The sequence below is a fragment of the Hemiscyllium ocellatum genome, chromosome 39, assembly GCF_020745735.1.
Source record: "Hemiscyllium ocellatum isolate sHemOce1 chromosome 39, sHemOce1.pat.X.cur, whole genome shotgun sequence".
In the NCBI taxonomy this organism is placed as follows: Eukaryota; Metazoa; Chordata; class Chondrichthyes; order Orectolobiformes; family Hemiscylliidae; genus Hemiscyllium; species Hemiscyllium ocellatum.
Window position 1 is genome coordinate 22,160,998 of NC_083439.1, and position 14,988 is coordinate 22,175,985.

The 14,988-nt window shown below is 39.8% G+C and overlaps 1 protein-coding gene across 3 annotated transcripts in view; it reads right to left on the minus strand.

Moving 5' to 3' along the window:
* The window catches only part of cgnl1 (cingulin-like 1), a 148,918-nt gene that overhangs the window by 74,398 nt on the left and 59,532 nt on the right, over positions 1-14,988 (minus strand). For all 3 annotated transcript variants that reach the window (XM_060853030.1, XM_060853029.1, XM_060853031.1), the window contains 4 exons: positions 10,976-11,084; positions 3,005-3,124; positions 2,773-2,921; positions 1,310-1,451 (listed from right to left, as the gene is read on the minus strand). In XM_060853030.1, the coding sequence (XP_060709013.1) occupies positions 1,310-1,451; positions 2,773-2,921; positions 3,005-3,124; positions 10,976-11,084 (520 nt within the window). The remainder of the gene's footprint in view (positions 1-1,309; positions 1,452-2,772; positions 2,922-3,004; positions 3,125-10,975; positions 11,085-14,988) is intronic.

Sequence of the window (14,988 nt, forward strand, 5' to 3'; positions counted from 1 at the left end):
GTAGAACAGAAGTCTTGTTTGAACCTATGCATGAAAATGTTGGCATTCCGGGCTACAAAAGTTGCTCCCCATGGCTGTTGTGTGTGTGTGGATGAAGAACTGGTTCTCAAAGGTGAAAATGTTGTGGTCGAGGATAAAACGGATGAGTTGTTGGTGTCGAGTACTGAGGCTGTTGCCGTGATGCTGTCATTGTGGGGGATGCTGGTGTAGAGTGCTGAAATGTCCATGGTGATGAGGAGTGTTCCCAGTTCGACTGATCGGTGGTTTGCTGAGTTTCTGTAAGAAACCTGTAGTGTCATGACAGAAGCTGGGACTCCCCTGTATGTTGGTTTTCAAGATGACTTCAACATAGCCAGACAGGACTAACACAGAGTCCCATTGCCTGATACAATCTAATACAGGAGTATATAACTTTGTATACAGTTTGAGCTGTTTCAATGCAGAACTGTGTCCAGAACTTTGAAACACTCCTCCCTTAAACAATAAAATTCCATCTTTAACTTGATCCAGCCTTCTGAGCATAACATCCAACTCTCAGAGTTACTGCCCATCATTGCTAGCTACCTATATTGCCTAAGGCAGCTCATCTGTTGAATCCTGCCACTGAATCAATATATTATGCCCTGAAAGCTGAAGAGCTCTGGATCAATCAGCCATCCAGGATTATTTGCACAATTTAAATATCCTGGTAAAGCAAACACAAGAGTTTGCAGCATACTTTAGACATGGTTCCTTCCATGTTAATGGAAGGATAAAAAGATACCACTTAAAATGACGATCTAAACCACAAACAATTTGGATCTAAGCAAAGTATAGCACAGTATACCTTAAAGGTCAAGGATAATTCAGGCATTCATCTTGTTCAGTTTTCCCTTTTTTCCAGAAGAAAATGATAGTCAAACATGAAATATTTCCTTATACATTGGAAAGGATCGATTGTCAAATGAGGGACTGGAAAAACTTTAAGTCTGAGTGTACTTTTGCAGCTACTTGATCCTGTAAAATCATTCTTGCAGCATGGAAATTTACGAATCCCAGTTTGTAACATGGCTTCATAAGTTAGGACATACTGAATTCCTGAAATGGTCTAAGAGAGAGGTTGTTTAGCAAGAAGGTGAAATGACTTAATGTGACAATATTATTTTTTCAATGAAAGGGTAGGACCCTTGGAGGGAGGGTTACGAAAAACATCTGGCCCTCCCTTTCCCTTTAGAGTCACAGCATTAAGTAAAATGGAAAGGGAGTTTGCTACGCAATTGTTGGCAGTGATGGAGAAAGAAGACTGACCACTGCATTTGAATCTACCCACCATTATCAAAGTGTCTTTCTCTTCTTCATTGTCAGCACTGTTTTTTGCATGATCCAGCTCATCATGCATTTCCGAGAGCTGATCCTGCAAATCCCGGACTTCACTTTGATACTGCTCTTTTTCCATCTTCACTTGTACTAACCTGACAGAAAGCAAAAGCAATCATCATTTTATCCCATGACCATCTTTCCCACTTTGCAACAATCTGTTAAGTATTACACACATTTAGGAAATTATAGGGGCAATTAAGATATGTTCTGCAATTCATAATTTTAAAATGTTGCTGTTACCAGTAATTCTATGTCACTGACCAATAGCACAGCACTAACATTACATGGATCAAAAAATGGAAAAAAAACATTGAATATTTGGAAATATTTGCATGATGTAATCCAACTAGAGAATTAAGATTCTGTACCACTCAAGTCAACTTGTGGTTTGTAATTAACTTTCATTCAGTTGGCAAGCTCCATACCTGAAATTATATTACAGGTTTCCAAAAGAAAATGCATTGGAATGAACATTATTTCTGTATTATTTTCACTTGTACGATATGCAATGGTGACTTTTCAGCATTCTGTCCATGTTCTTTCTTCGTATAAGAAACAACAGTCTGTGCAGGCAAATTATTCAATACGCTCATGGTAAATATTAAAGCTAAGTCTTCATGGTGCCTGTACAGTTAGGGTGAAGCACTGTAAAACCTAGCAGGCTGGTTAAATGTGGCCTAACACAGCAACATCACCCATGCCTCAACCAAAGAAACATCTGCAAATTTTTCATTTATTAATTTAAATATTGCTAGGGCACAAAAGAAAAACTTTCTTTCCACAGATGCTGCCAGACCTGCTGAGTTTCTCCAGCAATTTCTGGTTTTTTTTCAGATTTCCATCATCCAAAGTTCTTTGTTTTATTAAGTAGAATGGATCAGATACTGAGGGGTACAACTCAGAGAAAGTAAACAGAGCTAAGTTGCACTTTAATTGGATAAAGGAAGCTGGAAGTGGAATATATTTTTAAAAAACTGAAATAATTGAGAAGACAACTTTTTTATGACCCAAAAAAAATTAAGAACTGAGGTTGGGTTACAAGTTCAGAAAATTGTGTGCATTTAGAACTCAACTTTTTACATAAGAATCAACAAATCTACAATCACGTTAACACTTAACTAATCTTATTACCTCATTGATCATTCACATGTCAATCTCCCACTGCCACTGCCATCCTCCCAAGGCAGGCCCTGTAAAGCCACCCTCCCTCCATCACTCATTTCTGACCTCAACCTCATCCCGTGCCGTTACAATGAAAGAAAAGATGCTATTGGAAAGTACAAATACTTTATTTCACTATGGAATTTTAGAGGCTATGCTATGACCTTTACAATGGTTATAAGAAAATATAATCATTCTATTAGAAAATAATTCCGGTTTCAAAAACATTCAAAATCAAACCAGCTGACTTACTCCTCAAGTTGGTTTCGAAGCTCTTTATCGGATTTTGCAAGCTGCTCCCTTAAACTATGGTTTTCCTCTAAAATGTCTGCCATTTCTTGTTGCAGATTTTTCATATCAGTTTTGGTCCTAGTTTTTTGCTCTGTGGCACTCTGCTCTTTCTGGAACACAAATACCAGCTGTCAGTCAGCATCTGTGGCACCACAAGTAACGCAACAAACATTCCCCAAGTTATGGACATTACCAGAGTTTGTTCATCCAGTTTTTTTTGAAGCTGATTTACTTTCTTTTCCATTTCGTCTATCTTCTTTTCAAGTTCATTTTTCTGCTCCAGCAGTGCTTTATATTCAGAAATACTGTCATTCTGAAAGTCAACCATTGGTAAAAGTAATTGTTTTTGTTCTGTCTTAAAGTTTGACAATTCTAACCACATTTTTATTGGAATGTCAAGTCAACCTTGTAGCGAAGGCAAAAAAAAAGTCAACAAACACGAAAATACTCGGAAAACTTTTTAACAATCCACAAGGCAGTGGAATACTGATGATACTACTGGATTAATAATTCAGACCTCCAAGCTAATGTTCTGGGATCATGGGTTGGCAAATGGCAAAAGTTGAATTCAATTTCAAAGTTCTAGAATTAAAGACGAAACTAAAAGGTCTAATGGCGATCACAAATCCGGTATTGATTGTCATGAAAGTCCATTTGGTTTCAGGGAAGGGAATAGGCTACCCCTACTTAATCTGGTCTACATATGGCTCCAGATCACAAAACAATGTGGTTAACCTTTACTTGTCCTCTGAATGGCCTCTGAAGCCACTATGTTTAAAGGCAACTGGCAATGGTCAAGAATTCTGGATCAGTGGTGCTGGAAGAGCACAGTAGTTCAGGCAGCATCCAAAGTGCAGCGAAATCGACGTTTCGGGCAAAAGCCCTTCATCAGGAATAAAGCTGATGAAGGGCTTTTGCCCGAAACGTTGATTTCGCTGCACTTTGGATGCTGCCTGAACTACTGTGATCTTCCAGCACCACTGATCCAGAATCTGGTTTCCAGCATCTGCAGCCATTGTTTTTACCCCAATGGTCAAGAATTGTTGACCGTGCCTGTGATGCCCAAACAAGAAAAAAAAGGATCCAACAGCATACTGTTTATCAGAGATTTAGGCATCTAGGTACATATAAAGCCTCTTGTGTATATGTGCTGCATTCTAGAAATTTCTACAAGGTTCAGGCTTTCTACAGCTAGACTGTGAGATGTATTTTTGGCAGAATAAAGAAATGTGGCAGAGACAGAGGTAATGGTCTATTATAACCTGTAATGTAATATCCCAAGGGCAAAAGCATACCTCTTCTGTAGCTATGCCTCTTTGGCAAGCCCCTCACATACAGACCTTGATTGATTAGTTTATGATGAATAAACCTGATATGCAATTGCATGCAAACATCCGGAATGTAAAAGGGTTTGGCAAGCTGCCTTCCACAACTCTTACCATCAGGCTGGAAACAAAGGTACATTGTCTGATTGATAAGGAAACAGAGACTTCTGGACAGCTGCTGGTGGAAGGTATTATCTGAAAACTAACTATTAGCCACAAACTCTGAACTTTCCTTTGCTAGACCTCTCTGCCTCTGTACCTCACTTTCCATCTTTAAGAAATTCCTTAAAGCCTTGCTTGTGGCCAGTGTTCTTAGACATCTGACCTAATATCTCCTTGTATTGCTTAGTGTCACATTCTGTTGGAATGTTTCTGTGAAGTGCCTTTGGCGAATGTTTCAATGAAACATCCCATGTCTTTTATGGAAGGTAACTGGTCATCTTTAACTAATTGGCATGTGACTCCAGACTCTCAGCAATGTCTCCGACTCATCTGAAATAGCCTAGTAAGTCACACAGTTCAAGGATAATTAGGGACAGGAAATAAATGCCTGCCCAGCCAATATTGACTGTAGGACATGAACGAAGGAAAAAACAAAGATGATATAAATAGAAGATATTGCAACTACTGAATCAAAAGCAACCCAGCAATGCCACTTGTCCAGCAAATATAAGGACATAACGGCCAAGATAGTAATCCCTCCAAATTACCCTCCCTGCGCCCTTAGTTTGTCAAAGCAAATCCAAACATGGACAAAGTTTGGATCCATGCAAAAGACTATTTGTTAATTCCCCAAAATGTGTAGCAACAGAACAAAATGAACCAGACAACTGACTTAAACAAAAATTAACCACTGTACATGCTGGAACATTGAAAATTCTAATGGAAGGTCACTGTTGTGAAAGGTCAACTCTATTTCTCTCTCTGTAGATGCTGCTTGACCTGAGTACTGCCAGCATTTTCTGATTTTAATCACAGCATTACCAACTAGCCTTGGGTTTTGCTAAAATTCACCATTGGATCAACTGGTTCAATCCTTGTATTTGATGAAGTCAGAAGTCACACGACACCAGATTATACCAAGTGAATTCACCTGATGAAAGCTTGTGATTTCAAATAAACCTGTTGGACTATAACCTGGTGTTGTGTGACTTCTGATTTTGTTCCTCCCTGCTCAACACAGGCACCTCCACATCATTGATAAAGGAAGGCAAATTGTATTTCCATTGCTATTTTCCAACTGACAAGGAACTGTGTGATGACGCATCTATGCATTGCACAGCTAAATCGTAAAATTGACTGTTTAATTATGCCCGAAACATCAACTCTCCTGCTCTCGGATGCTGCCTGATCTGCTGTGCTTTTCCAGAACACATTTTTCGACTCCAGCATCTGCAGTCCTCACTTTCTCCCACTTAATTCAATATCACATTGTGAAAGAAATATTAGTATTGTTCTTTCAGTTTTAATATTCAGTCTATGATAAGTTAATTTACCTTGGCTGGATGGTAGGACAGGTGAGATAAGTGACCTCAGTGACCTGAGCTGGGATGAGTCACACTGTCTAATCACTATTCCTTGACACGTGGTAAAGTTCCCCTTCTAGATTTTGGGTAGAACAGAATCAGACTGGTCTCTGATACTGCACCCCTCCCTGCTTTATCAATACATACTGTCCGGACTCTGATATAAAAAGAAGCCTTTAGGGGAAGATACCAATCTGGCATGTGTGAAGCCAACATCTCCAGGCAAGAGGATTAAAATCCATAAAACTGGCACAAGAAATAAAAAAAAAACTAATTATGGGAAAGAAGATATTTCAGAAATCTGACACGAGGGCTGAACAGGTGACAGGTGCATGACAAGATGTTTTCACCACAAGCTATTAGAAACAGAATTGGACTTTAAGAAACACTGATGACCTAAAATCATGAAGTGAAAAGGACTGCACAGCTCAGAAAAAAGTTATTTGGCACATCAAGTTTGTGCCAGCATTTTCAAAGAGAAATCCTGTTAGTCCAACTCCCCCGCTCCCTGAAATCATTTTCTCCTTCAAATATCAGTACGATCTCATTCTGAAGGCAACACCATTTCACCAGCAAGTGCACTCATGCACATTATTTAATGAAACAAAATCAATAATAGGTGGCATAACTAACTTGTAGGATAAATTCTGCCTCAAGCTAGAAACAAAAGCGAAGATAATCTCACTAAAACACTCAAAACATTCAAAATTAAGAAGCCCCTCAAAACTACAATTTGACATATTTTTAGAATCATGAAATGTTCTACACACATGCTGGCCTTTCTTTCTTAGTAAAATATTCCTTCCTTATATAAGAGCAATTTAAATAGTTCAAAACAGCAATAGTACAAGGGTGTCGAAAAGTGTGGTGCTGGAAAAGCACAGCAGGTCAGGCAGCATCTGAGGATCAGGAGAATCATTGTTTTGGGCATAAGCCCTGCATCAGGAATGTAGGGTGGGGTGGTGGTGGTGCTTGAAGGGGGTTGAGAGATAAATAGAAGGCTGGGGGTTGGGCTAGGAGGAAGGTAGCTGGGAAGGCAATATGTAGATGCAAGAGAGATGTGATGCTGATAGCTGGGAAGCAAGATAGACAGGTAGGACAGTTCAAGAGGGCGTTGATGAGTTGGAGGGTTGGATCTGGGATGAAGTGGGGGGGGGGAAGGAAAGACAAGGAAAATGATGAAATCAACATTGATGCCATGTAGTTGAAGGTCAGAAGATGAGGCGTGCTTCCTCCAGGTGTCGGGTAGCTTCAATTTGGCGGTGGAGGTGGCCCAGGACATGCATATCGTTGGCGGAATGGGAGGGGCAGCTGAAGTGGACGGCCACAGGACAGTGGGGTTGTTTAGTGCGTGTGTCCAGGAGATGTTCGCTGAAATGCTCAGTGAGTTAGCATCCTGTCTAGGGACCAGAGCAACGGACACAGTAGATGAGGTGTTTGGATGTGCAGGAAAATCTCTGCCTGATATAGAAGGATCCTTTGGGGCCTTGGATGGAGATGGACATAGGTTTTACACCTCCTGCAGAGGCAAGGGAAGGTGCCAGGAGTGGGACACATGCACCAAACAACCCCACAACCCTGTGGCCATCCACTTCAGCTCCCCCTCCCACTCCACATGCAAGTCCTGGGCCTCCTCCACCACCAAATGCAAGCCACCCAACGCCTTGAGGAAGAATGCCTCATCTTCCACCTTGGGACCCTTGAACCATCTGGCATCAATGTTTCTTTCACCAGTTTCTTTCTCTCCCCTCCCTCCATTTCATCCCAGATCCAACCCTCCAACTCAGCACAGCCCTCTTGAACTGTCCTGTCTATCTTCCTTCCCACCTATCCTCTCCACCCTCCCGTCCAACTAACGCTCCCCAGCTGCATCTACATTCCAGCTACCTTCTCCCCAGCCCATCCTCCACCCTCCTGTTTATCTCTCAGTCCCCTTCCCCTTTCCAAACTCCTGATGAAGGGCTTATGCCCAAAACATTGATTCTCCCGCTCCTCAGATGCTGCCAGACCTGCTGTGATTTTCCAGCACCACCCTTTTTGACTCTGATCTCCAGCACCTGCAGTCCTCACTTTCCCAACAGAACATGGATGACATTACAAATGCAAGTAAATATGAATAGCAGTACCAATGGACATTGTTTGAGAATTTTAGGTTTAATAATTCTTTTTGATTTATTTCATAGAACTTCATAGAATCCCTACAGTGTGGAAACAGGCCGTTCGGCCCAACGCACCCACACCAACCCTCCGAAGAGTATTCCACCCAAATCTGTTCCCTACCCCATTACTCTACATTTCCCAAGATTAATGCACTTAATCCACACATCCCTGAACACTATGGACAATTTAGCATGGCTAATTCACCTAATCTGCACATCTTTGGACAATGGGATATGAACCTGGGTCCCTGTTGCTGTGAGGCAGCAGTGCTAACCAGAGCCACCATGCCTCCCTATCTATTATATTATACTATAGTATTCATTTGTCCACTAAATAAAACCTGATTCCTTATACAGTTCCCTTACTGAGAATGATTATATATAACTGAGAACTGTTACATACATGCAAAGTCTTATTAAAATTTATGTTTTTAAAAAGTGGAGCAGCTCATATTGCTGCTTCATCTAAGACATATTCAAATAATAATGTATTAAAATTGCTATAGCTTGCACTGCTGTTCCACTAGATCAGAAAAATATAGCCCGCCTTTTGTCTGATTGCATTCTGGAGGACCATATAGCACTTGGCTTACAGAAAGCAAGCCATCAATGATTCACCAAAGTTGAACATTATAAAATCCAATTTATTTTTCAAATCGAATAGTTGAAAATTTCTGCTTGGTGTAAACTCTGTGCTATGACTGATATCCAATTTTCTGTTAACAGTATTTGACATGATTGTCAGTTGCCCATGACTTCATAAATGCAACATGGAATCAGTAACGTTTTGTTCCTGGAAGTTCATTACAAGGTTTCATTCGTTAACCAGCTGTAGAAATGTGATTCTTTTTGACAACTGTTGTATTTTCTAGTTCTTCTGGAGTTCCAAGCAAGAAGTTCAAGCAGTCTTGCAATTGAGTGCTGATGTTTGCTTAATAACACTGACTGCTGCGTATGTTATGGCATTTCTTCGATTGTACTTTGGCTGCAATAATGAGTGAGAGACTGGGGAATGTAATATTATCGCAGTTGACATTGAAGGTTATCTAACATTACAAAGAGATCTTGATCAATTGTGTCAATGGGCTGAAGAGTGGCAGATAGAATTTAATTTGGATAAACGTGAGGTATTGCATTTTGGTAAAACAAACAAGGGCAGAACTAATACAATTAATGGTAGGGCCCTGGGTAGTGTTATAGAACAGAGAGAGAGTTCAGGCAGATAATTAATTGAAATTTGCATCAGATATACAGGATGATTAAGAAGGCATTCAGCACACTTGCTCAGATCTTTGAGTGTAGGAGTTAGGATGTCATGTTGAGGTTCTACAGGACATTGAAGAAGTACTGTTTACAGTTCTAGAACACAGAACATTACAGCACAGTACAAGCCCTTCGGCCTTTGATGCTGCACTGACTGTGAACCAATCAGAAGCACACTCAATCTTCACAGTTCCATATGATCTATATGTTTATCTAATGACCATTTAAATGCCCTTAAAGTTGGCGAGTCTACTACTGCTTCAGACAGCATGTTCCACACCCTTGCTACTCTCCGAGTAAAGAAACTACCTCTGACATCAGTCCTACATCTATCACCCCACAGTTTAAAGTTATGTACCCTTGTGCTAGCCATCACCAACTGAGGAAAAAAGCTCTCACTGTCTACCCTATCTAATCCTCTGATCATCTTGTATGTCTCTATTAAGTCACCTCTTAACCTTCTCTCTAACAAAAACAGGATTCCTGATGAAGGGCTTATGCTCGAAACGTCGAATTCCCTATTCCTGAGATGCTGCCTAACCTGCTGTGCTTTAACCAGCAACACATTTTCAGCTGTGATCTCCAGCATCTGCAGACCTCATTTTTTACTCAAGTCCCTCAGCCTTTCCTCATAAGACCTTCCCTCCATACCAGGCAACATCCTGGTAAATGTCCTCTACACCCTTTCCAAAGCTTCCATAACCTTCCAATAATGTGGTGACCTGAACGCAATACTCCAAGTGCAGCCGCACCAGAGTTTTGTACAGCTGCAACATGACCTCATGGCTCTGAAACTCAATCCTCCTACCAATAAAACCTAACACACCGTACATGCCTTCTTAACAACCCTATCAATCTGGGGGGCAACTTTCAGGGATCTATGTACATGGGCACAAAGATCTCTCTGCTCATCCACACTACCAAGAACCTTACCATTAGCCCAGTACTCTCTATTCCTGTTATTCCTTCCAAAGTGAATCACCTCACACTTTCCCGCATTCCATTTGTTGCCACTCAGCCCAGCTCTGCAGCTTATCTATGTCCCTTTGTAACCTGCAACATTCTTCAGCACTGTCCACAACTCCACTGACCTTAGTGTCACCTGCAAATTTGTTAACCCACATCCAGGTCATTTACAAAAATGGTTTATAAAGTTTTGGTTGCCCTGTTATAGGAGGATATTATTAAACTGGTTCAAAAATAGATTTATTAGGATTTTGCCAGGAATTGGTGGGTGGGGGGGGCGGAGTGGGGGGTGTTTGTTGGAGTTACAAAATTGGTTAGATAGGATGGAACATTTTCACTGGAGCATAGGAGGTTGAAGGGTGACCTTATAAAAGGCTCATCAAATCATGAGGGGCTTAGATAAGGTGAATTGCAAAGCTCTTTTCCCTAAGTTACAGAGACTTCAAAACTAGAAGGCTTTTTTTTAAAAAAAGGTCAGAGGAGAAAGCTTTAAAAAGGATATGAGGGTGGTTCATGTGTGGAAGTAACTGCCAGAGGAAGTACAGTTACAGCGTTTAGTACACATTTCATTAAGTACATTAATAGGAAAGGTTTGGAGAGATATGGGCCAAATGCAGGCAAGTGGGGCTAGTTTGGGAACGTGGTCAGGGTGGAGAAAGCGAGGACTGCAGGTGTTGGAGGTCAGAGTAGTAGAGTGTGGTACTAGAAAAGCACAGCTGGTCAGGCAGCATCTGAGGAGCAGGAGATTCAACATTTCGGGCATAAGCCCTTCATCAGAAGTAATTGGACAGAAGGGTCTGTTTCTGTGCTGTTTAACGTTTTAGAGTCATAGTGTCAAAGTTACAAATAAATGGCAGATGGAGTTGACTGTCCATGACAAACTGAGGAGGTAATTATACTTAAACATGCCACAAAATTAACTCACTCTTTTGTCCTTTTGTTCTTCCAAGCTGAGTGGACTTTTTGATTTTAAAGTCTGGATTTTCTCAAACACCAAATTGACTTTCTTCTTTGCTACATCATCATCGTGACACCTAAAGTAAAAAGAAAAGTTATTTTATATTTTACAACAATAAACTTATAATTATTTTGGATAAGAGCCCAAATCATCAATCCAGTGCCTCACATGACAGTTCATTAGGGCAAACGGACTTAACAAGGAGTGAAGTTAGGAAAAGTAAATTGCTCAAATGTGAAGTGATTATTACACCAGCTCATCAGGTTTGAATGTCTAACTTACCTTTATGACTTCCTATTGTCTTGAGCAAAATACAATTATGCACGCTTGTAGATCAGTCAAAATATTTTTGCAGTCACAGTGGCATTAACTTGTAAACAAAAAACATTTTGTGTTGGTTAAAGCTAATTTGTCAAAACTAAGCTGCTGTAGAGGTTATGAGAAGTACTGACAAATAATTGTGTTATTTACAATCAAAAGTCAATTTTGATAAGTTATTGTTCTGCGAAGATTAGGTTTTACATTGTTATGGTAGAGCATATATCAATTCCAACTCTATTCTATAATTCTGATCGAAACATATAATTGATTCATATTCACTAAAATATTGATATTAAAGACAGTGTCAATACTCTATAGAGTAAAACTTTCTCTGCAGATCACAGCAATCAAGACATGCATTTAAAAATAACTCGTCAATATTTTCAGATACGCATTTAGTGGAATTGTTTTATAATCCTTAGCTTATGTACTGTCTATGCAGAGTTAAAGTTCTGATTAATTTTAAAGAACAACTTTCTGAGTGTCAATTTCTTTCTTGGACCAGGTTCCATTCACCATTACCATTCTGAAAACTGATCTACACTAACGAGACAACGGCTTGGTCACAAGTGGAGAACAGTGTGCATGTGCGCCATTAAGCAAGGGATATTAAAAGGAGCACATAGGTGTGGATTTACCTGCATGAAACCATACTTATGGCAAGTGATTTTAGACAGTTGGTTTACTTCCAGAGCAGTGGAGGCACAGACCTTTTGGTAGGAATAACAGTAAAGTTATCAGTGCTGAATGTTGTTTTGAATAAATCAGACATCACCTTTTTCCGATACCCACATGGACACAGCTAAAAATAGAAATGGAGAAGTTGCTTGTTTTTCCTTAAACTTTGCCACATGAGAGTACTTCACCAACTTGACACAAGGGCTATGCAGTTTTGGTACTCCCCCATTAAAAATGCACTTGAGGGTGGGAACCTATCCATCAAGGCAAAGTGAATATTTAGCATCCTGCTCAGTGTGTGCGCAAAAAGTGGTCACTCTGCTATAGGAAGGATGGTATTAAACTCAAAAGTGTACAGAAAAAAAAATTACAAGGATGCATCTACTGGTTCCCCTCACACATCTGTACACGGCATCAACCATTAGAGAAATTAAATCATGACATGACGACTTGGGCTCTGCAGAGGTATGAAGCAGGGAAAGCTCAGAAGAGATGATATTTTCTTTCCTTTTTAGGTTAGTGCATTCAATGTCAGTGCTGAGTACTGAGGATATTTAGCCTTTTATAGAATGAATTTGCCTCTGCACAACACTTCTCAGGGCCATGTTTGGAAAAGTCTGCAAACACTCTTTTATTCCAGACACCAACTGTACTGTGTCATCTGAGTGACTTAACTAATTATGGCCAAAGTAGAGACAGTTTTGTATTACAGATGTGAGTCCATTAGGAAAAGTTAGGTTTCCCAAACTTGATTTCCGTGTAACCTTTACAAGCAAGAGGTGAAGTTTAACATCTGAACTGGTTTTTGAATTCAAGCATCTAAACTACTTCAACATCTAACTCTCTGTTTTGTCTGCAAACTCAAATAGAACAGATTCTAGAATTGGCTTTTTTGCCAAATGGTTTTCACAGTATATGATTGTTGTGCATTCTCCAATTTGCTGTCATTGACTATTGCTGTACTCCAATACTGATCCCAAAACTTTAAGTTCCTCAGTGCTCCGAATTTCTTTCCCATTGCATCGTCTGAGAAGGGGACATCAAGCAGCTCCCCAAATCTATACTACTAACATTTCTTCTCCTTACGCAGTCCCTCAGGATTCTGCTCTAATTCGATGCATTCAGAAATAGCTAATAAACCACTGTGTAATCGATACTCTTTCATGAGGAGCAGGTAGTATTTAGAAGGTCAGGGAGATGAGTTGTTGGGAGGTTTGTGTTTGGTTTCCAAAGCCTTAACTTTGAGACTTCATCAGGAACATGCAGAAGCAATGTCTGATGCCTTCCCAACTGAAGCTTCTCCATTTTGACCCATCCTATGCCAAGGACAGGCCTGAATTATACAGTCTTTGAGTTTTACAGCATAGAAACAGACCCTTCGGCCCAACTCGTCCATGCCAACCAGATATTTTAAATTAATCTAGTCCCATTTGCCAGCACTTGGCCCAAATCACTCTATACCATTCCTATTCATGTATGAATTCAGACGCCTTTTAAATGTTGTAATTGTACATGCCCCCACCACTTCCTCTGGCATCTCATTCCATACATGCACCACTCTCTGCAATAATGTTGAACTTCAGGATGAGTGAACCATAAACAAGTAATTAAAATTAGTACTTCTAATAAGACTATAGTGACTTTACCTTGGTTGGTTCACCTTAAAATACCATACTCAGTTTTTCAATCCTTTTACCAATGGGAATAGTCTATCTCAATCTACTGTGATGAAATGTATCTGGTTTAAAAATGTATTATTAAAATAATGGGGTTAGTTTTTATTTCTGAAGGGTATTAGCGTGATTCGGGTTCAAGATAATCAACAATCGATTTTAGCATTAAAAAACACAGAGATTAAAAGTTCTTGGATAGGTCATTGCAGACCAGACTGAGGTAAGAAGCAAATATAGTTTCTCTGCATAAAGAGCAGAGAATATTTCAGGGAAAGCACAGTTATGTCAGTAGAAAACTTCTGTTTATGCAACATCAGACTAGGAGTATTTGTTCTGACATCTGCAGATTATTAAAAGCAGAGAAAATCAGAGCTCTCAGATTTACCCTTTGCTGGGAGTTCACATATTTGTATGAAAGTTGCCTGCAGATTTTCGAGCTGGAAAAAAGAACAATGAGGGCAAACAAGGAATGCACAAAAAAAATTTATTTCAGGCCACTATTTTTGGGCAGAGAGGAGAGAAGAATGATGGATTTGTAACAGCAGAATGTTTCTCTCAGTCTTTCAGAAATCACCACAAGGTGAAAAGCAAATTGGCAGAGCACTGATCATTGGAAACTTTTTAAAAATCTATAAATTTCATAACTGCACAGGACATTTTAATTAAACAATTGCAGTCTTAGGTTAAAGTCTAACACCTCAAGGACTCAAAAGACTTTCTTTTTAAAATTTGCAAATCTTTCTGTTTGCACTAGATACTGTCCCTTTTTAAACATCAGTCCTGTATTTTTCTAAGTGCTTATGCCACATTCTGTTAGTGTTCCTGAAGTTAGTAACTAAGAAAATTCCTCTTTTTTTCACACAATAAACCTTGCGATTGTCGCCTTAATTTTGACTAGTAATAGATTTTATTTGAAGTGCGAACTAGCTTCATGCTAGAAGGAAATAAAAATTTTTGCTGTGGTCAACTAAAGAGGGTTAAAAAGAGGGGACCAATTTCACCAAATCCACCCCACCACCTAGATGTAACAGGCCTAGGATCCAAGATTCCATTTTTACCACGTCTTCAACTTACTCTGCCACATTCAATAATTTCTGCATTGGATTCTCTGTTTCTACACATCCATTACTTTACTTTATATCTGTTCTTCCTAATGAAATGCATCACTGCACAATTTTCTGTGTGAAATCTCATCTGCCAGATGGCCACCAATTCCAATACGTGCCATGTTCTCTTGAAGCTTATCGCTATCTTTCTCACTGTACACAATGTCATAGTCATAGAGGTGTACAGCACGGACACAGATCC